This window comes from Coenobita brevimanus, chromosome 70 (genome assembly GCF_032717465.1).
Source record: "Coenobita brevimanus isolate Jiangsu-jjx chromosome 70, ASM3271746v2, whole genome shotgun sequence".
In the NCBI taxonomy this organism is placed as follows: domain Eukaryota; kingdom Metazoa; phylum Arthropoda; class Malacostraca; order Decapoda; family Coenobitidae; genus Coenobita; species Coenobita brevimanus.
Window position 1 is genome coordinate 54191035 of NC_137023.1, and position 21094 is coordinate 54212128.

The window sequence follows — 21094 nt, forward strand, 5'->3', positions numbered from 1 at the left end:
GATATATATATAATATATGTCATTGTATTGAAGAAGTAGCATTTATCAGTATGACATATACCATATTTTTCCCCATTTTTCCATACTGTGGAGTCTCTTAAATCCAGTCTGCTAAGGACCAAGTATCTTGATGATGGTTCCATTTGTTATATAAGAATGAAGTAACAAATGTGGAAGAACTACCAAGAGCGTGCTCATCGAAACTGGTCACAACCATCCACACATCTTTGAAACCTTAGAATTCTGGCTGCACCCCACAAGTTTGTCTGCACACTACTTTTGTACATTGAATAATAGATGTGCTTCACATATGCCTACTGCTGTAAAAGAAAAAAAAATGTCATGTGCCTCTCTATTGAGTATATACTTAATCCAGTCAACTGGATTCCTTCTCAGTTCCCTGGCCTGCTTTTGTGCTTCCCTCATTTGCCATGACCATCCACCGTGTCATTGGCCTACCGTGCCTCCTCCTCCTTCAGACCCACTTTCAGATACATGTTTCACAACCCCATCTCCATCCATTCTCTCCATATGACCTTACTATCTGAGCACATATTCTTCTGTCGTACTGTATTATCGGTTGACTTCTTGCCTTCACCATCCATCCATCCATTGCCAGACGCCATGTAGCCCAAACTGGGTGGTCAAGGGCTTAGAGTTAATTGTTTTACAGGGAGGGCCTTCACATCTTCCATGAATCTCTCCCCCCCACCTCGCAGACACTACCCAGCAGTCCCATTTCCACAGCTTTTACTCTTGATTTTTCAGGCTAATGACATATCAGATCTTATACTCATTTCTTGATATAGGCACTAGCACACCATCATGCAGCCTACTTGCCCTCTTCGTGCTCAGTCCTCTTTTATAGTAAGGTTTTCAGTATCCCATCAGCTTTTCTTCCTAGAGCCACTCTACTTTCCATTTCCATTGTCTGTCTGTCTATCTACCTATAGCCCGACGCCCTAATCCTGCAAAGGGTGGCCGCAGACAAAACGCCTTCAGATTGTTCTGTCACCCACCTTTTGACAGCTCTCCCTCCAGCTCACTCCCCCCCCAGCTCACTCCCCCCCCCCTCCTTATATACCTCTCAACTCCATCCCTCCACCTCATCCTCAGTCTTCCCCTCCCTCTCCCTCCCAGCACTTCACCTACATACACATTCTAAGTCAGTCTTTCATTCTCCATTTCCAATGTACCATTTGTATTTTTTGTTTTGTTTTGTTTTATTTCACTCATAAAAGCTCTGATGTTGCATCCCTCTGCCTTGATCACCAAATGCTGGCTATCCACATTGCTCAGTCTCTGACAGCCCCCCTATTCAGATCCTTTTCCCTGAGGTCACACTGTATTTCCTCGTCCCTGGCCCTTTTTGGTCTGCCTCATGTCACCCTACCCTCAGTGTTCACACTCCTCACCCTTTGCACCCTGTTGTCATCTACCATCCTCTCCACATGCCCTAACCATCTCAGTCAGCCCCTTCTCATCCATCCATCATCCAATCCTGTGTTGCTCCATGAGGAGCGTATGAGCCTGGGACTAGGCAAGTTGGTCCTGACATTTAAGATGAGAGTGACCAGCCTTACTCATCGCTGAGTGGCATTATATGAGCAATAAACTCCAAATACCCCACGGATATAAGCCTACACAGGTTCAATCCGATTGGAACTCCTTAATTACCCACTAAACCACCAGGTGCCATAATTTGGTTGTATGGTTACCACCCAGCACAGTAAATGGTTTCCTGGTGTACAGGAAACCATTTGGCTTGTCACTCAGTGTAGAGTCACCCATAAGCAGGAGGAAGAGGAAAGAGTGAAGGAAAGAAAGTCAGAAGAGGAAGTGTAAAGTCCCTCACAGGCAGAAGAAAGAGGAAAGAATGTTCGAAAGAAAGACAGAGGAAGAGGAAAGAAGTTGGAAAGAAATACAGAAGTAGGGAGGAAGGGGCTAACACCCAAAGCAGCACTATATCGAGTGAGTGGATGGTGAGCGCCCCCACCTACCACTTATCCCTTCTTATCACAGTACTGTACTCTAATACAGTGATGTCTTGGTTAAAATGCGCTTGGCCATCATGGTTATCATTACAGTATCACTGCAAGATGAAAATCTGCACTCCTGTCATTATTGGGCATTTTTCGGCTCAAAAACATTGATATCGTGCGTCTGTTCTGGACTGAGCCTGAGAATCACAAATATATGCACTCACACAAACCTCACGTGCATTGGCCCTGCGCATCTGCTGGTGACGTTTTCCAGTGAGTGAGCAGGGGTGAGCCCAAGACTCATGAACAAATGCATTTGTACGTGCCTAATGCACGGAGGCCTGACACCATCACACAAGTGGGATTTTTTCACTGGCTGGGAGATTTTAGCTGTAAGTCCTTATTTTTAACTGGCCAGCACCAACACAGTTGGGTAAAAGGTGTTTAATGAAGTTTTTCCACATCCTGAAGTTACGAGCAGGAACAGTGTCAAATGATGTTGATACAGCAGTATTTCAATTATACCAAGGGCATTACACATTTTTATGCTTAATGAATGCATAAGATATTAATATCATTATGGATAAAATACTCAAATGATTTTAAAAGCACAGGAATAGTATACAGTTGATGTTGGTTTGACCAGCTTTTGTTTACAACTGGGCTCACCACTGAAGGTCACAGATTTCCTCAGGTTTGTTTAAGCAGCAGAAATACTTTATTGATTCACCTCCTCTTGCCCCCCTGCCCCCCCCCCCTTTTTTTTTTTTTTTTTTTTTTTTTTTTTTAAATCGGTGCTTATTCCAATTCACTTGTGTTTGATTCTGAAACGTAATGGCATACTATCTAAAACCTACCCAGATCTGCTGAAATTTATTACTCCATACCTCACCTTGCATATTCATACTCCAGCTTTACCTAACCTTATTTGTCTAACCTGAGTTCCTAACAAAACAAAATAGCCTAACCCAACCAAAATTAACTTAACCTTACCAACTTTCAGCCAAACCAAGTCAAATGTAGCCTGACCCAACCCAACTCAACCCAGTCTAAAACCAACTTCATATCCTGACCAAATCTAACCTAACCTAACCTAACCACCAGTAACTTAACCAGACACACCAAAATGGAAACCCAAGTGAATTTTAGTGCAATCTTCAAGGAGACATAGGACCACCTCGTAAATTTTAGCATATTTTTATCTACCTTTAGATCGATTCAGTGACTCTGTAAAAGGTGTACAGAAGTGCATTTTTTATCTACCTTTAGCTTGATTCAGTGACTTTGTTAAAGGTGTACAGAAGTGCATTTTCGAGTATGAAAATGATCCATCAATAAACAAAGTATGGTAGGTGGTGGCACTCACCATCCACTCACTTGATGTAGTGTTGCTTTTGGGTGTCTCCCCTTTCCTCTCCTACACAGTTCTTTCCTTCCATTCTTCTCTGTCTTCCTTCCCTTCATTCTTTCCTCGTCCTTCTGCCTACGGGTGACTTTACACTCCCTCTTCTGTCTTTCATTCCTTCATTCTTTCTTCTTTCTTCTGCCTATGGGTGACTCTACACTGAGTGACAAGCCAAATGGTTTCCTGTACACCAGGAAACTATTTACTATGCTGGGTGATAACCATATAACCAAATTTTGGCACCTGGTGGTTTATTGGGTAATTGTTGTGCTCTAATTGGATTGAGCCGGTGAAGGTTTATATCCAAGAGATGGTTGGGGTTGATTGCTCATGTAATGCTGTTCAGGGATGACGGATGGGTGAAGCTGATCACTCTCATCTTAAATGTCAGGACCAATTGCCTAGCCCAGGGCTCCTTCGCTTCTCATGGGGCAGTGTAGGATTGGATGATGGATGGATGATGATCATATACAGGATAAGTTAGAATAAGTTTGGTCAGATAGGTGTAAAATAGGTTAGGATAAATTAGGTTGAGATTATTTAAAAATTTAGGTTAGGGTTACATAAATCAGCAGTGAGAAGGGTAAAATCATGCCAAATTTAGCATTGTAAGATGACATCTGTCAGGCTTGAGCACACAGGGAACTTTCAGAGTGTTGAGTCATTCTCAAGTTGATCCTACACCAGTCCTTTGCTGGGTACCATGGTTGTAATACAGTAGTCGCTGATTATTTTTTATTCCATGTTGAACTGTCAGATATAGCAATTGGAGTGCTCGTTTTATCCATCCATCCGTCATCCAATCCTACGTTGCCCCATGAGGAGCGTAGGTGCCTAGGGCTAGGCAGTTGATCCTGACATTTAAGATGAAAGTGACCAGCTTCACTCATCCCTGAGTGGCATTACGTGAGCAATAAACCCCAACGATCCCTTGGATATAAACCTTCACCGGCTCAATCCGATTGGAGCACAATAATTACCCACTAAACCACCAGGCGCCAAAATTTGGTTATATGGTTACCACCCAGCATAGTTAATGGTTTCCTGGTGTACAGGAAACCATTTGGCTTGTCACTCAGTGTAGAGTCACTCATAGGCAGAAGAAAGAAGAAGGAATGAAAGACAGAAGAGGGAGTGTAAAGTCACCCGTAGGCAGAAGCACGAGGAAAGAATGAAGGAAAGAAAGATAGAAGATGGAAGGAAAGAAGGGGTGCTCATTTTAATTTGTATAATTTTACCATTTACAATCAAATGTCATTACTTCACAATTTCAGTTTTGTTTGGTTTATTGGAAATTGTAGCTAATGTCTTATATAAAAGGCCTGCTTATTTTTTTTTCATCATCATCAATCTTAACTGACAGGCCTGTTATTAACTGAAATTTAATATTGTAAATGTAAGCATTTACTGTATTTTGCAGCAAATAAGACACCGCATTGTGAAAGACACACCCTAATTCTAGAAGAGCAGTTTTGAAGGGGGAGGGGGGGAAGTGTCTTGGCCAACACTGCAGAAAGCGTAGGTTAATGCAAGTCGTTTTCAGACACACACTCGCCTTTCAGAATCTTCATTCATTGCAGTTCATCAGTCATTGGTTTCCAAATTTTTTAAATAAAAGACTTGTAAAAAAAAAAAAAAAAAAAATCATCACAAAAAGTTCTTAGTTGCCATCTGAGCATTGTTTGTGTTCATGAAGTGCGACATCATTTGTAGAGTAACTGGAATTAATATTCCATCCATCCATCCATCATCCAATCCTATGTTGCCCCATGAGGAGCGTAGGAGCCCAGGGCTAGGCAGTTGGTCCTGACATTTAAGATGAGAGTGACCAGCCTCACTCATCCCTGAGTGGCATTACGTGAGCAATAAACCCCAACCACCCCTTGGATATAAACCTTCACTGGCTCAGTCCAATTGGAGTACAATAATTACCCACTAAACCACCAGGCGCCAAAATTTGGTTATATGGTTACCACCCAGCATAGTAAATGGTTTCCTGGTGTACAGGAAACCATTTGGCTTGTCACTCAGTGTAGAGTCACCCACGGGCAGAAGGAAGAGGAAAGAATGAAGGAATGAAAGACAGAAGAGAGAGTGTAAAGTCACCTCCATTAAAGAGTTGTTAATTTATATATCAGTATACTGAGGTAAATACTGTACTAGTTTTGTTGAAAAGTCATCAGAACAACACCACTGAAATCAATAAACTCTGTTCTTTCATTTGTTTAACCCCTTAACTGTGGGGCGTCACTTTTGTGACGCTTGGGAGCAAGGGATCATACCGCGGGGCGTCACTTTTGCGATTCTGTGTTATTTTGAATTCACCCGGGCTTTCAAGTGGTGGCTTGTATCATCTGTCAGTACTGCCAATGTCCAACACTAGTCAGCACTCCTAATCTCATCTGTATTCCCATCCATTGTTGACAATTTAGCCATTTCTCCCCGTTCTTGACTCCCCTCCCTACCCCCCCTCCATTACCCTATCCTCTCGCCTGCCCGGCCGTGCTATGCTAAGTAAATCTTCCCTGGAATTTTTCACTGATTTCATCTATTGAAATAAGCCTTATGCCCTATTCTTATACCAAATAATATATACAAGAAAGAAATAAGGTAAATGAGAGTGCCATACACCTAGAATTGGCTAATTATCACCTGACAACACCTCATGTGCACTCGTTTGCTAATTTTCACTGTTTATTTCCCCTTGAACTATGCTCTATAATCTATTTTCGCAATAAAAATATATATAAGAAAGGAAGGGAGAAGCCTAAGTGATATTTACATTCACCTGGAACTACCTAATTATTGCAGGCCACCACGCTGTATTCTACGCTAAGTAAATCTTCCCTGGAATTTTCCACTGATTTCATCCATTGAAATAAGCCCTATGCCCTATTCTTAAACCAAATAATATATACAAAAAAGAAATAAGGTAAGTGATAGTGCCATACACCTGGAATTGGCAAATTATCACCTGACAACACCTCACGTTCACTAATTTTCACTGTTTCTTTCCCCTTGAAATATGCCGTATAATCTATTTTCGTAATAAATATACATATAAGGAGGGAAGGGAGAAGACTAAGTGATATTTACGTTCACCTGGAACTACCTAATTTATAATGTATTGTCTAGATTTCCTGCCAATCATTTCACTGCTATATATTAGCAGCTGTCAAGAGGCTGACGTTGGCAGTAATGCATTTCCCTGGGTAGGCCACCCCGGCCCACCCCTATCAGTTCACTGTCATCTTCTAATGTGAAGGTACGTCTGTTTGCTTCTGCTAACTTCAGCCACTTTTCACCCCCATGCAAAGGGCCCTGTGACCTTTACCCCCTACTAAACCTCGTGTGGAAAGAGGTAAAGGGCTGACAATTGATAAAAGAGTGACTACGATCTTTCTATTGAGTAAAACAGTGCAAGTGGAATTGTAAATAATGTGTAAACAGCAAGTGAAAGTAATGAATGTAAATATACGTGAACAGTGGAAAATAGTTTTATAAGTTACTTCAAGTGACAGTGCATAACACAGTGTAAATAAAATAGAAATGTAAATAATGTAAATAAAATAGAGAATGTAAATAGAAATGTAAATGAGTAGTACAGGACCCTCGCGTCCGACACGGTAATATTGTCATGCATGGGTCACTTGTTGGACCAAAAACGTATTGGACTAACAATAGAGCTTATGGGGAAAAATGAATTATGTGAGTGACCCTAGGAAAAGTCACCCTAAATACCTACCATATACCTATACATATATTGGTACAGTACTATTGTAATTATAATAAATGGTACTGTGCTATGAATGATAACTAACCTTTTAGGATAGTGTTGTTGGGCTTGCTGGGAATGGAAGGTGGTATCCAAGGCTGTAGGTAGTCCTACTGGGTCCCCGGAGGATGGCTGCTGGTGTCACTAGCGGGTAATGGCTGTTGCTCCTCCTCAACCTCCCTCATAAATCCTTCGAAATCACACTCAGAATCACTATCTTCGTCCACAGCCATGGAAGGTCCTGCTTCTGCCTGTCCTAGCACTCTGTAATCCTCGGCAAAGGGCATGCTTCTCACACTGTTGCCAGAGCCCCGTCTCGTGACTGTGGAAAGTGATCGCTGTCGCTGACTCATTAGAGAATAAGGAGAAGCAACTTTGTTTATAAACTGGTACACACACCGATGAGAAGGGTTTCAAAACGATTGATATTTATTCTAAAATATTAATATGTATTCAGTGTCAGGCTAAATGTTCAATGCTGTAGTACGATACATTCTCTGTCGAGTCGCCTGGGTTTTAGTCACACTGTTTTGCCCATCGTATCCTTGGCAGGAATCCATCCAGATGAATTCCAAATGCCCGTGGTATCGTCGGCAATTTTACCACGTTACTATTCCGATTTACCATTGTATTCTCGGCAAACCTGGTATGAAGTGCTGTGTGATAGCATTCGGCTGCCAGGATCTTGTCTTGGTTTTGTATTATGGTCCTCACGTTGGCTTCATTCATGTCGTAGGCCTTGGCAATGTCAACTTTCCTCTCCCCTTTCTTCTTCCTCTCGATGCTTTCTAGCTTGGTGGCCTGAGGGAGGTGCTGACGCTTCTTGGGGTTCTCAGAAGGCTTCCTAGGCATCACGAGCAGGGTAAAATGCAGTAACAAGGGCAGAAAATGCAGCAAGAAAAAAGCACCTTCCAATGCGAATTATGCGACTGAGTGGCGCTGTGGCGGGAGAAATTCAAACAAAACATCACGTGACAGCAGAAGCGTTTTTAATTGGGCGGCATCACAATCACGTCACGATAGCGGGCGGGGAAGGCTACTTGATCAGAAGTTTTCATTGGCTATCATCATCATGGGAATGTCCAGTATGACCGTGTTGGACCGGGGGTGATCGTGCTAGAGGTGAACTCTGCGGATTTGGCCCACTTCTCGGAGCTCTGTGCATGTTATGCTAACACACTCGTGTTGCAGTAATTAATTCGTATTAAATAATACTAATTATTTGCTCTCCGTGCTGGACTAACGCGTGTTGGACGCGAGGGTACTGTATATATATATATATATATATATATATATATATATATATACATACATACATACTGTATTACTGTATTTACATACACATAAATGTGACAGTGTCCCACTTTTAGTTCCAACAAATCTGGTCACCTTAAGCATGAGTGGCTTTAGGAGTAAGAAAATATGTGGAAGAGATAAGATAATGTTTTCCTTGTGGAAAATAAATCTGAGAATGTAACATATGGAAGTTGATGAACACTAGAAGTGGATAGTGGAAGTGAACATGGCAAGGGTTGCACCCCACTCTTTATGTAAAGAAATGGTCTCCTTATAAGCATGTGTGAGTGACTGAGTTTTGAAGCACTTTTTATGGAGCTGTAAATTTGGAAAGCTTGAATGAAGAATGAATAGACATACAGCTTGTACCACTGGTCACTATGTTGGTAGTGCACTGAATTTTATCCCCTCTCCCTGCCTTTTTTTTTTTTTTTTTTTTTTTTTTTTTTTTTTTTTTCCAGATCCTACCCACTCCAGGATGATGGTGGTGACATCCTACTGTATTATATTTTAAAAATTGTTATTTTTAAAACATATGTCAAACCAGAAATAATCAGTACCTCCCACTGTGTACAGGATATTGGTAATAAAATTGTCTCTCCCTGATGGCAGTCTGGTGGTGGTGGGTTAGGCGTAGGAGGGCTGGGGATGGGAATGGGGTTCATGTCGCCACGGCTGTCGTCCCCGGCGCACTCACAAGCTGGCGGGCAGAGTGAGCGTGGTGACCGTGGCCCTGGCGCTGGCTTTGGCGAACGCAACAGAGGACGTGGCAGAGGCAGGGGAGCTGGCAGAGACCGTGGTATCATCGGACAAACCATCAAGATCACACAGGGACCATACAAAGGTGGGTTATCTTCTCGGAGGGCAGGTTTTTGCCTCTTCAGATTAAGGATATATTTCTAGTTTTATTGTTGCATCCCTCGGTTTTATTCAGAGTATGCTGAAATATCAGATTATACAGATTTAACTGAAGGGAACACTAGGGCATTGAGCGTGTAATTAAGACTATATGCATAGCTAGGCCAAGGAGGTTTATACGTATGGAAAGAATGCAGTAACTAGGTCAGTCACATTACAGACCTGAATGTGGATGGAACAGCCCATGCTGGCCGATTAAAAAAAGGGGGGGGGGGTATTTGATCTTCATGATCAGAACAGTACAAGTGTTTGTGCATATTAGAAGAAGCCATTTTGTGCAGATTAGCAGAAGCCATCAGCTATTAAAGAAAAAGAAAGAAAAAAAGGTACAGAAGTTGGAAATAAGCTAACCCATGCTGGCATGCAATACTGCCTCTCAAAATTTATCCTACCCTTGTATGTATGTGATAAGTCAATGAAAATATTTATGTAGGTTTAACCCTTAAAATATGCAAGTCTCTTGGCATGTCTGTTCCTCAGGACAGGAAATGCCAGTGAATCAAAATATCTTGAAAAATAACATCACCTTTGACACCATGTTGTACAAATCTCAAAATCTGAATTGCAGATTCCTAAAAATATCAGTTATCCTAAAGACTTCTGAAAGGGTCACTTTACTGAAAAGACCTCAGAAAAATTTTTGGTACAGTAATTCTTTACGAAATAGGTGCAGTGATTCCACCTGTATTATAACAAACTTACCATCTCAGCTTATGCAACTTTGATACATATGCAACACAGGTAGCCTGCTGTTGAATTGAGACAGCAAGAAGTGATTGGAAAAAGTCAAAATATACCTATTTTCGGGTAGTTAAGGAAGCCCACGTCAGTGTTTACCGGCGATCCCCTCAACTGGCCACGTTGTTTATCAACCATTGTTCCAACTGAACGTTCATTGTATCCCTTGTCAAAGCTATGGAAAACTAAATTATTTAACCAAACTCAACCTTATCCAACCTAACCTCACCTGCATTTGACAGCCAGCTTTTAAATATAAAAATGCATGTTAAGAACGTTAAATATGGCCAGATACAGGTACACATGAGCAGAATATTTACGCATTTTAAATCCTCATTTATAGCTTTCAGAGGTAAATTTATAAAAATGCTTGGTAGCTGTGGTAATCCATGAATAATAACAAGTAACCTGTGAAAGACTCATTTCAATAGAAAATATGGAAAGAGCATGCCCGTTTGGTAAAGATTTAATAAATATTTTTAGTTTCCAGGGTCACATGTTTGTTGACACAGTGCTACAGTAGGCTACAGTCACTTAAGCTAACTTAAGCTGGACTCACATGAACCATTTGGTTGATTTTATTTTTTTCTTCTCTGCAATTTTGTCCCAGTGCAGGGAAAAAAAAATGTTCCATCCATCCATCATCCAATCCTACACTGCCTCATGAGGATTGTAGGAGCCTGGGGCTAGGCAGTTGGTCCCGACATTTAAGATGAGAGTGACCAGCCTCACTCATCCCTGAGTAGCATTACATGGGCAATAACCCAACCATCCTCTGGATATAAAACTTCACCGGCTCAATCCGATTGGAGCGCAATAATTACCCACTAAACCACCAGGTGCCAAAATTTGGTTATATGGTTACCACCCAGCATAGTAAATGGTTTCCTGGTGTACAGGAAACCATTTGGCTTGTCACTCAGTGTAGAGTCACCCACAGGCAGAAGGAAGAGAAAAGAATGAAGGAAAGAAAGGCAGAAGAGGGAGTGCAAAGTTACCCGTAGGCAGAAGGACAAGGAAAGAATGAAGGTAAGGAAGACAGAAGAGGATGGAAGGAAAGAAGGATGGCGGGGAGGAAAGGGCAGACACCCGACAGCAGCACTACATTGAGTTGGTGGATAAAGATGTTTATTTTGAATTTTCTCACTTTAACCATGAAAATTTTCATTGTCACATGAATTATAGCATGGATACAGTAGATACTGAAGGGAATGCCAAACAAGTGGAAGTTTATACAGATAACTAATGGCAGTTATAATGAATTCCAATTATCCCAAAAAAATTCAGATATCCAAAACTCTTAATGCCAACCATTTAGATTTTATGAATTGCACAGTATAATAGCTGAGGTACAGTAAGTAAAAAGATAATGAAAATGCCCAAGAACCATCAGGAGTGTATAATTTTGCCTTCAAGTGACGTGCTTGAATTTCCTGCTGTTTAATTCTTCTGGGGCTAAGGTTGTGCCGTAGGTCTTCATGCTGGTTCATTGAAAACGGTGATAAGAAGTATGGAAGTGATCTTAGAAGTAAAACAGTTGCTGGGTGATAGTGTTGTGATACCAGTTCTAACATACAGAATGAAGCTTGGACCTTATTGGAAGGACACAAGTCAGGAGTGAGAGGAGTGGAAATGAGTTATTTGAGAGAAGCATGTGGAGTTACATGGAGAGACGGACTGACAACTGAGGAAGTGAAGGGGCATTTTGGTGTGGATGTGGTTGTGATGGAAAGCGTTAGGAGAAATATATTGAGGGGGTTTGGCCATGTGGAGAGGATGGAGAGTGAGAGACTAATGAGGAATGTGTATGTGAGTAAGGTGGAGGGGGGGTAGAGGGAGGGGAAGGCTGAGGATGAGGTGGAGGAGGGGGGGATGAGGCCAAGGATGAGGTGGAGAGAGGGAAGAGGGAAGGGGAGGCCAAGGATGAGGTGGAGAGGGGGGAGAGGGAGGGGAGACCGAGGACGAGATGGAGAGATGGATTGGAGAGGTATATGAAAGGGGGGGATGTGAACTGGGTGTATGGCAGTGAAATGACAGGGGACAGAGCGACATGGAGGAGATTTGTTCGTAGCCACCCCTTATGGGATTAAGGTGTCTGGCAGTAGATTGATAGAAATACTCTTTTGCATCATTTACTAAAACTTTAATCATCAGATAATTTTGTTGTGGCTAAAACCAGACATGTTTATTTGCTTTAGGTGGAATTTGGCTGTAGGGGCTAAAAATAATATTAGTAAACTCTTAAATCCAAATACAGCTGCCTCACAGTAGCTATGCCTTTCCTTGTGTGAGTTTGTTTGCTTGCAGCAGCATTTCATTACTAGAATACAGGAGATGTTTGAATCTTTTACAATTATGTGAACACTAGCACTGCAAGCAGTTTGCTATTTGTACATCAGAATCATCACAAGAAGACATGAAAATCCAGAGAGAACTGCTCGTCGTTTACATTTCATACTTGTGGCCAGCACCACATGATCGTACTTAGCTCTGGTGGACGTCCCCAGGCTGTGTACAATAAATTAAGAAAACATGGTACTGTAGGTAGTGGTAATATGTATTGTACAAGCTGGTGCGTTGGTGAAGCCATATGTTTAATAATATTCTCCTCATCAGGTCATGTTGGTATTGTAAAGGATGCCACAGACTCAACAGTGCGTGTGGAACTTCACTCAAAATGCCAGACTATTATTGTGGATCGATCACGTGTGTCCTGTGTTGGGGCCACCAGTGCAAAGGCTGGTTCCTTCACTTCATACACACGAACACCTACTTGGGGTGGTGCTGCTACTCCCATGTATGGCAACACTGGGTCACGTACACCCATGTATGGCTCAGCAACACCACAGTATGATGGTTCTCGCACACCCCACTATGGCAGCATGACACCTTCACACGATGGCTCTGCTACACCTGGCAGGTAGGAATCAGGCTGCTTAAAGAAAAACATGTGATATTTAACCTTTCATTTAGAATGCACAGTACTATCTTAAGTTATTCCAGCTGCTTATGTGTGGTCTTATATATTTTAGGAAAGTCCTTTAATAATGTTTGGGCAAAATGCCTACATGTAATTGCCCCCAGTTTGAAAGTTCTATGTAGATCTTCATAGAATTGTCTGAAGTTGGTATGTGTAAAATTAAAAGCATTTTCATGGCATTAATATTGACTTGAATTATTTGAATTGCTGAAAACAATGAAGAGAGTTTATAATGTGTACTTTGATTATTATTTAAATGTAGATGTATGGTACTTTATTATATACTTGTAATAATTCTCTGTGTTTAATCTCTTGCTAGACAATCTGCTTGGGATCCTACCATCACTAACACTCCAGCACGTCATTCAGAGTTTGATGATTATTCCTTTGATGAGGCTTCTCCGTCACCTGCCTACAACCCAGGTAATTTGTTCATATTAAGCTGCTATGTCTAAAGTCAGGTATTGTGATTAGAAATAATTGACTCTTTGATAGATGTTTCCTGGAGATTAATTGCAGATACATTATTCCTGTTTATTAGTGTACACATTCAGGTATAATGAAGACTTGAGGGAATACCTCCTGTACAGTACCAGCTACCGGTATGTAGCATTATCATTGGAGTTCTTTCCTACTGATAGGGCATGGTACTCCCTTGTTGTCAAAAGGATTTCTTTCATTGGCTTTCACACATGACATACTGTATTTTATTTTTCAGCTGGGAATTATGTGTTAATTATTTCCAAGACAAGCACTAGCAGCAGCATCTCGCCAACCCACTAGTCACCCATTTTTGGCTCTATCCGCTTCCATCTACCCATCTCATGCGATGAATACTAAAATATGCTTAGTGGTTATTTATTGCCCTTTCGGTGAAAAATAATAAAATGTTTACACAAATATGCATGCTTGTGGTGCCTGCCTGTGTACTTTGTGTTATGTAGCTACATACCAAGTCACCTGCTTTCAGCTCTACTCATTTCCATCCATGTATCTCTTTTAACCCCTAAACTGCGGGGTTGTTTTTGCGTGACTTGCGTGTCTCGCGGGCATATTCGCGCTCCAACAGACTCTCTAAAAATATTTGCCAAAAATCAGTTATTAGTCCTAGAATATTATAATTACATATGCATATGGCGCATACCTTCAGCTTTCTCCTGGGATGTTTGTTGAGCCTTCATCAAGTACCGTAGGACTTGTGGAGACCTCTGAAGTTGGGTAACGAAGTCTCCACTTTACAGTTCCTGACAACCCGTAATATGATTACCACAGCCTGATGTTACACTAGAAACATTATTCTATGATTCTCAAATAGTTTGGAATCCATACTCAAAAAAAAAAAAAAAAAACACTGTGAAAGCAATGAAAATTACGAACGCGTATGACTTTTCCACTTGCACTCGTTCGCTGTTGGTGTTCTGTCATTTATTATTCATAAAAGCACTCACAGTTTATATTTCTATTACTATATAACACTTATATATATCTACAGTCTTTATCCATAAGTTTCCTTCAGTAATAATAGTTTATTGTCACTGTAGGCATTCAATTTCTCTTTCAGTAAAATACATAGCATTCACTTTCTTGTCCTGTATACTAGCATTCAACTGCACCATTTGTCATGCACTTTCACTGTTATTAAATAGCAGTTGTGTTTTGGTGGCCTTGCACATACAAAATTGAATGACAGGGTGATGATCACATCGAATGTAGACATTAGATGGGTAACTTGGCTCAAACAGCTGACACTGCTTGCATTGGAGGCACCCTGTACATATGGGAGACATTATTTCCGAGTCACAAGTTTTAGTATTTCACACAGAAAATGGTATCACGTCACTTAATATTGCACACTTCATTATTATGGGGGAGGCGTGGCTGAATCGGTAGAGAGGCGGCCTGCATTCCTGATGGACCCAGGTTCGAATCCCGGCTTGGGCAGGGAACAGTTTAAGGATTTGAATTTCATAAAAGGCAGACTTTCCTGATCTACCAGATGACCCGCCGACATGTCGTAAAAATACCCCCACTAATACCAATACACCAATCCTGTATGAGACAACCCCAGCATGTATTATCTATGGACGGTGAGTGTTAGTGCCGAAGTGGTGACATGTGTGGAGGTGTAGGAGGACTACTGGGCCTTGGGATAGGCTACTCCCCCTGAGATATAGGCCCTGAAGCCTTTGCCCAGAGTCGGACACATAAAAAAAAGAAAACTTGCATTGTTATTTGGAAATAGCATTGGTGTTTCGGTGGTCATGCTTGCACAAAATGGAATGAAAGGGTGACAATCACATGGAATGTAATGAGTGGGCAATCATCTTTGCTCAAACAGCTGACTCTGCTTGGGGGGTAGGTACCACGTCTGCATTGGAGACATGATTTCCCTGTCACAACTTTTGGTGTGTCACACCAAAATGTTATCAACTTCCCTTAACTGATATGCACTGCACTGTGTGTACACTCATACACTGTTATTTAGCAATAGCAATGGTGTATCAGTAGCCTTGCACACACCAATTGGAATGAAAGGGTGATGATCACAGTGAGTGTAAACACTGGGCCGCCATCTTAGCTCAAGCAGCTGACTTCTGGCCACTGGAATTCTCACTCTTGCAAATTTACAATAATTTCAGGATCATCATAGCAAAACTGGACATAGCTTTTTGTTCATCATTCTAGTGATTTATCACGCACGAACAAATCTCTGGCGAGGCCTGTCTCTAGTGGATGAATGAGCAGCTCATTACAGTATATTAAGGCAAAGGAGCTGGTAAGCTCCACTGACAGTGTGGTATGAGGTGCCCTAGAAGTACTGTACTTGGTATTGCTAAAACACCAGTAGTTGGTGTTCATGAAATATTATGAGAAACACTCACAACTGGCTTGAAACCATATCTAGCTGTAGTTGTTTACTTTGACGATATATCTCAAGTTTCTTGTGTTGGTTTTTGGTTGTATCAGTATAGTTGAGAATATATCGAGACTGTCACGAGCAATACTCATTTTAATCTTAATAACTTTGCATTCATCTTCATCACTGCTGCTCTTGGCTTTGTCACAAGCACTCACATCCTGGCCAATTTCTTCCGGATTCCCATTGTCATCTTCAAGACATGACTCGATATCATTTAAACTAACCTCCAGTTATGTGAACAGTGTACACATAAGATTACTTTGGCCCTTCCTTTTTTGTCAGCTCATTCACCCTGCATTGTTAACATCATCTGTTGCTGCCGTCCCAGCCATTCCATAAAGTTTTCTGTTTCCAAGCCTATGTCTATTTGGGGTCTACCAGAGCCAGCCATTATTTCTCTTGAATTGTATGCCAAGGTTCTCAGATAACTACTTAGCCGTGCCAAGTAAAGCTGAACCAGTCACATAAACACTACAACTTCTTTCTTCACATACCCCATGTAAATAGCCTCATATAGGTCTTTGTCTCTCACCACTTTTATGTTTTCTACATGGTACTGATCTACCCATATATTTCCATCTACGCTGTATTTCAGAGCAGTTAAAGTCAGTTTTTCCTTTGTTTTCCAGATATTAGAGACTGTTTTCTCACTCCATAGTCTTCATACACACATGACACAGGCACACCTAATTCAGATTTCTGTGCACCTCTTAAAGTTACATACTTTCTCTTAACACCAGACATATATTTTGATAGCATAGTTTGTTGAAGTAGGATATGAAGAGCAGTTATCTTAATGCAGTGGTTTGTTCCAGGGAACACACCAGAACATGTGAGTGATGAGTGTACTGTGCAGTAATAAACAAAACAAATGATGGTGCACAAGCCAGGTTTAGGAGATGCATAACCCTGATTAGCTGCCTAGCGGGCACCTCACAGAGCAAAATTGGGGTTACTGGTATTTAAAAACAGTTGTGTCTGCAGAGAAACAGATTAAAAAGCAACAGATTTTGTCTGTTGTATCCAAAATCTGGTAAATTGAGGTCCGTGTTTGCAAGGGTCTGCTGTGTATTATTCATGTCCATCCATCCATCATCCAACCCATTATTGTCCCATCAGGAGCATAGGAACCTAGGGCTACTCTGTCCAGACACTTAAGGCATGGGTGACCAGTTCCCTGCCCCATAGCAGCATTACCTGAATAGGAAATCCAAACCATCCATCATAATTAAACCATTATGGGTAAGAACCCACTTAACTACCATGCATTTAAAAATTGTATGAGGGCAACAGGACTCATCGTAACAGGCCTACCCTTGATCTCGCTACATTTATCAGAAAACTGACCCATAAAGGGAAATACCCAAGGGTTTCTGAGGATTTTAGGTTTACAGATTGTGTTGGTATTGAAGGACCCCAAACTCTATAAGAACTTCCTCTTGCAGCAGGAACACCAGGGTACCAGTCTGACGGAGGGCAGGGTCCATACACACCCCAGACTCCAGGCACTGTGTATAGCTCGGACCACAACTACAGTCCCTATCAGCCAGAGCCATCTCCTTCAGGCTATCAGCGTAAGGCAGAACATAGCTCTTAATCTGTTTTGTATTGAAATATTTGAGACATAACATAATAGCTAATGGAGTGACTGCCAGATATGTGTGAAGTGCATGTACAGAGAAAAGCAGAAAAGCATGAGATGTGTGTTTTTTTTTTTTTTTTTTTTTTTTTTTTTTTTGTTGATGGCACCAACCTTCTGGGGGTTTGAATGATTTGTAATGATTGTGTAGCCCATTTCTCTGGGGTTTGCTGATGTTGGTTTCCCAAGTTTGGTATTTTCTTTTTTGTTGTTTCAGAATCTAACATTCTATCTTTTGGTGGGAATAAGAGTTGGGAGTGGAAGAAGTAATAGGGGTGGATAGAAGTTGTTCTGGGATAAAATACCATAAAGGGATTTCATTAAAAGAAAGAAATTTGTGGGGTGAGTTCCTGAGAGGGAGTAAAATGTCAAAGATGATTGTTGGTGATAAAAGCAAGATGGTATGAATGTTTATAGTGGGTATCCGAATTTAGCATTTGCTTTATACTGGCTGTACCATGCCAAACCTGATTATTGCCGAACTCACGATGTACAGGTATGTTTACATTTAAAGAGCCATGTTCCTTCTGACTCATGGCATTATCCACTCATATTTACCTCTTAGTCCAAGTTATCTCTCATATAAAACTATAAGCAGTCTGCTGCACAACACAGTATGTTATAATTTTAGCAAGGTTTGGACTCGGTAAAGACCGTATGTAACACGCGTAAGATGATATTTTCATACATTAAAAGCGTCATCCAGCATCACACCACCAGTTCCTTCTAACTCGTAACAGTAGTCCATTTGCCTAACTTTTCTCAGATGCCACAGTAAGTAATTTATTGCATAACAGTAAAATTTAAGCAATGTTTGGACACAGTAAAACTCATAAGTAATAACAAAAAATATATTTTCTTACGGACAAAATCAATGGTAACCATTTTGAGTCACTTGGCTCACCCGACTCCTCCCTACCTTGCCGAGTGTTCATCATCATTCAGCACCTGGTGAAGGATCACTCATAGCAAATCCTTCAAAATCTTTACCCATATCTTCAGGGTTATCATCAGGGAACGGTGAATCGTCCTCCAGATTATCTTCACTGGCAGGAGCTGGATCTGGTTGGGAACTGGAGGTGTATCTTGTACCTTTGCGTGCTGTATAATACCTTGCGTGCCATGTACCATATGATTAATGCTTGGTGTCTTGAATTTATATTCTTTTTCTGTACAATTCTTCATATGCAACAGGGCTTGATAAATTCAGTACAGGCTTCACACCGTTTGAGATCAAGATCACATTCGGTGACCACATGTTTGTATCTCAAGGCAATTGCCAAGTTCTCGGTCAACTGATGAGCGGTTGACTCACCTTGTGGTGGTTCCATTGCAATCAGTGTTTGGTATGTATAATTTTAACCATACGAAAGCTGAAGAAAGTGATTTTTTTTTTTTTTTTTTTTTTTTTTTTTTTTTTTAAGTACAGGTATACCCCGGTTTAACAGTGCAGTTGGGTAGGTTAAAACCAGTTGTTAGGTGGGGTATCGTCTGTCAGGGTAGATTTAACATGTAAAGTAATGGGATGCGTTTTTCAGCCATGGGTTTCCCCTCCAACCAAGTCCAAAACCCATCCATATGAGCCCAAAAACAAGTTTAAAGCCAGTCTAAATGGCCTGACAGCTGTCAAAGAAGCTAACCTAAGCCTAACACCTGTAAATAACTCACTAAAACCAACAAGTCAAATCTGAGTATCATCCAGTATAAGTCTGGAAAAAATCAAGCTTATTAAACTGTACCCCAAATGACAGTGTTCAACCCACTTATGACTAAAACACGTTAAGTCTAAAAACAGTTTATAAATCAACCTAAACATACATTTTTACACTAAAATATAATCAAAATCGGTAAAAAGAATCAAAACCCATCATTATACTGGGGTTTGCCCATCGTTAAGTGAGGTATGGTGGTATTTCTACCCCATCGTTAAGCCGGTGTATCATATCTAGAGGTATCATATATACCAAAATCTGTTATGTAATTTATTGCAACCTATGTCAAAATTAGGAACAACTGGAAACTTTACCTGTTCCCACATGGTGAAGTCATAAATATGGCCGCAGAACAAATGAGCTTTGCATTCTGAAGGTTGTAGCAAGCAAAAGCAAAATACCGCTGAACACAGTGAAATGTCTACTAATGATGAGCAGGGGATATTTTAGCAGTCACCACTAAACATGCGTATTGCTAAACTCACATGACGCTGAAGTTGGGTACCCACTGTACTGCAAAGAATGCATGTAGATAGGTTGCCCAAGAAAATCTTTGTAAGTGATAATGAGAATAATGTTCATAGAAGCAAACTTTATTATGGAATGGAGAAAGAGAGTGGTGCAAAAAATTGGATATAGAGAAGAAGGAGAGGAGTGTTTGAGTGAGAGAGATATATGAGGACAAAGCAACTTGGGAGCAATTCTGTCATTCTGTTCCCTGTCAGAGGGTTCGCAAGAGGGATAGTAATGAGGTTAGTAAAGAGAGACACAAGGGTGGACAGTGATCTGGAAGGAGACTTGGTTTATAATACCCAGAAAAGAGGAAACTTTTGGAAGGAGTTACAAAAATGCAAGAAAGTATTAAAAAAAAAAGCATGAAAATATAAGGGGGAGGGGGGCAGAGATAAGAGATTTGTGAAAGATGTGGAGTAAAGAGTTTTGTTTAGGGTAGAAGAGAATGCTCTTGTGTGACATTGTCATATTGAAAGGATATGAATAAAGAGGAAATAAAATAAATGGGATTTACAAATTTATATAAAGATGGTCATGTCTTTGAGTTGAAGCCATGCCTTCAAAACTGTGAATTAGTGTGTTGCCCAGATATGGTAATTTTGTGCACTTTTTTTATTTTTTTTCCAACCCATATTTTAGTTGGAGTAAAGTTATGATGATGGTAGTGATAAACCTGTGATTTTTCTTTTATCCTGTAATAATATCTCAAGATTGTCTGAAATTGATTTTCTCAATAATCCAGTTTCTAATGGCATGTGGAGCACAATACTGTATAGTGTTAAATGAAGAATTACTCTGGTGCTCAGACAGAGGTTAATGTTTGGAACACATACCTAGGTTTACATTGGTGTCAGACAGATGACCATTGTATTACAGTACTATTGAAATATAAAATACTGTATTACATACATTTACAGCTGGTGGTAGCCCTGCTGCATATGTGGGAACCCCCAGCCCTGGAACTGGGTACCAAGGGTCTCCCTCTCCAGGTTCTGGGTATGCCTCACCCTCCCCTCTGGCATCCTTCAGTCCCATGACTCCAGGGGCACCTTCTCCCTACAATCCACAAACTCCCGGTGCAAGTAAGTTTTATTCATTGCAATGAGAAAACCATCTGCTGTACACTAAGCTTATGATTTTGATATTAAGAGAATAAGTTTCTGCTCTTTTAATAAATTTTTTATTATAATGACAATAATAATAATAATATTAATAT

The 21094-nt window shown here is 40.8% G+C and overlaps 1 protein-coding gene across 1 annotated transcript in view; it reads left to right on the plus strand.

Annotated features, from left to right (window-relative positions):
* Spt5 (Transcription elongation factor subunit Spt5) overlaps positions 1–21094 on the plus strand; it is an 84436-nt gene that overhangs the window by 50024 nt on the left and 13318 nt on the right. Inside the window, exons 14-18 of the mRNA XM_080277541.1 lie at positions 9071–9302; positions 12731–13034; positions 13414–13517; positions 17460–17588; positions 20796–20960. Coding sequence (XP_080133667.1) covers positions 9071–9302; positions 12731–13034; positions 13414–13517; positions 17460–17588; positions 20796–20960 — 934 coding nt within the window. The remainder of the gene's footprint in view (positions 1–9070; positions 9303–12730; positions 13035–13413; positions 13518–17459; positions 17589–20795; positions 20961–21094) is intronic.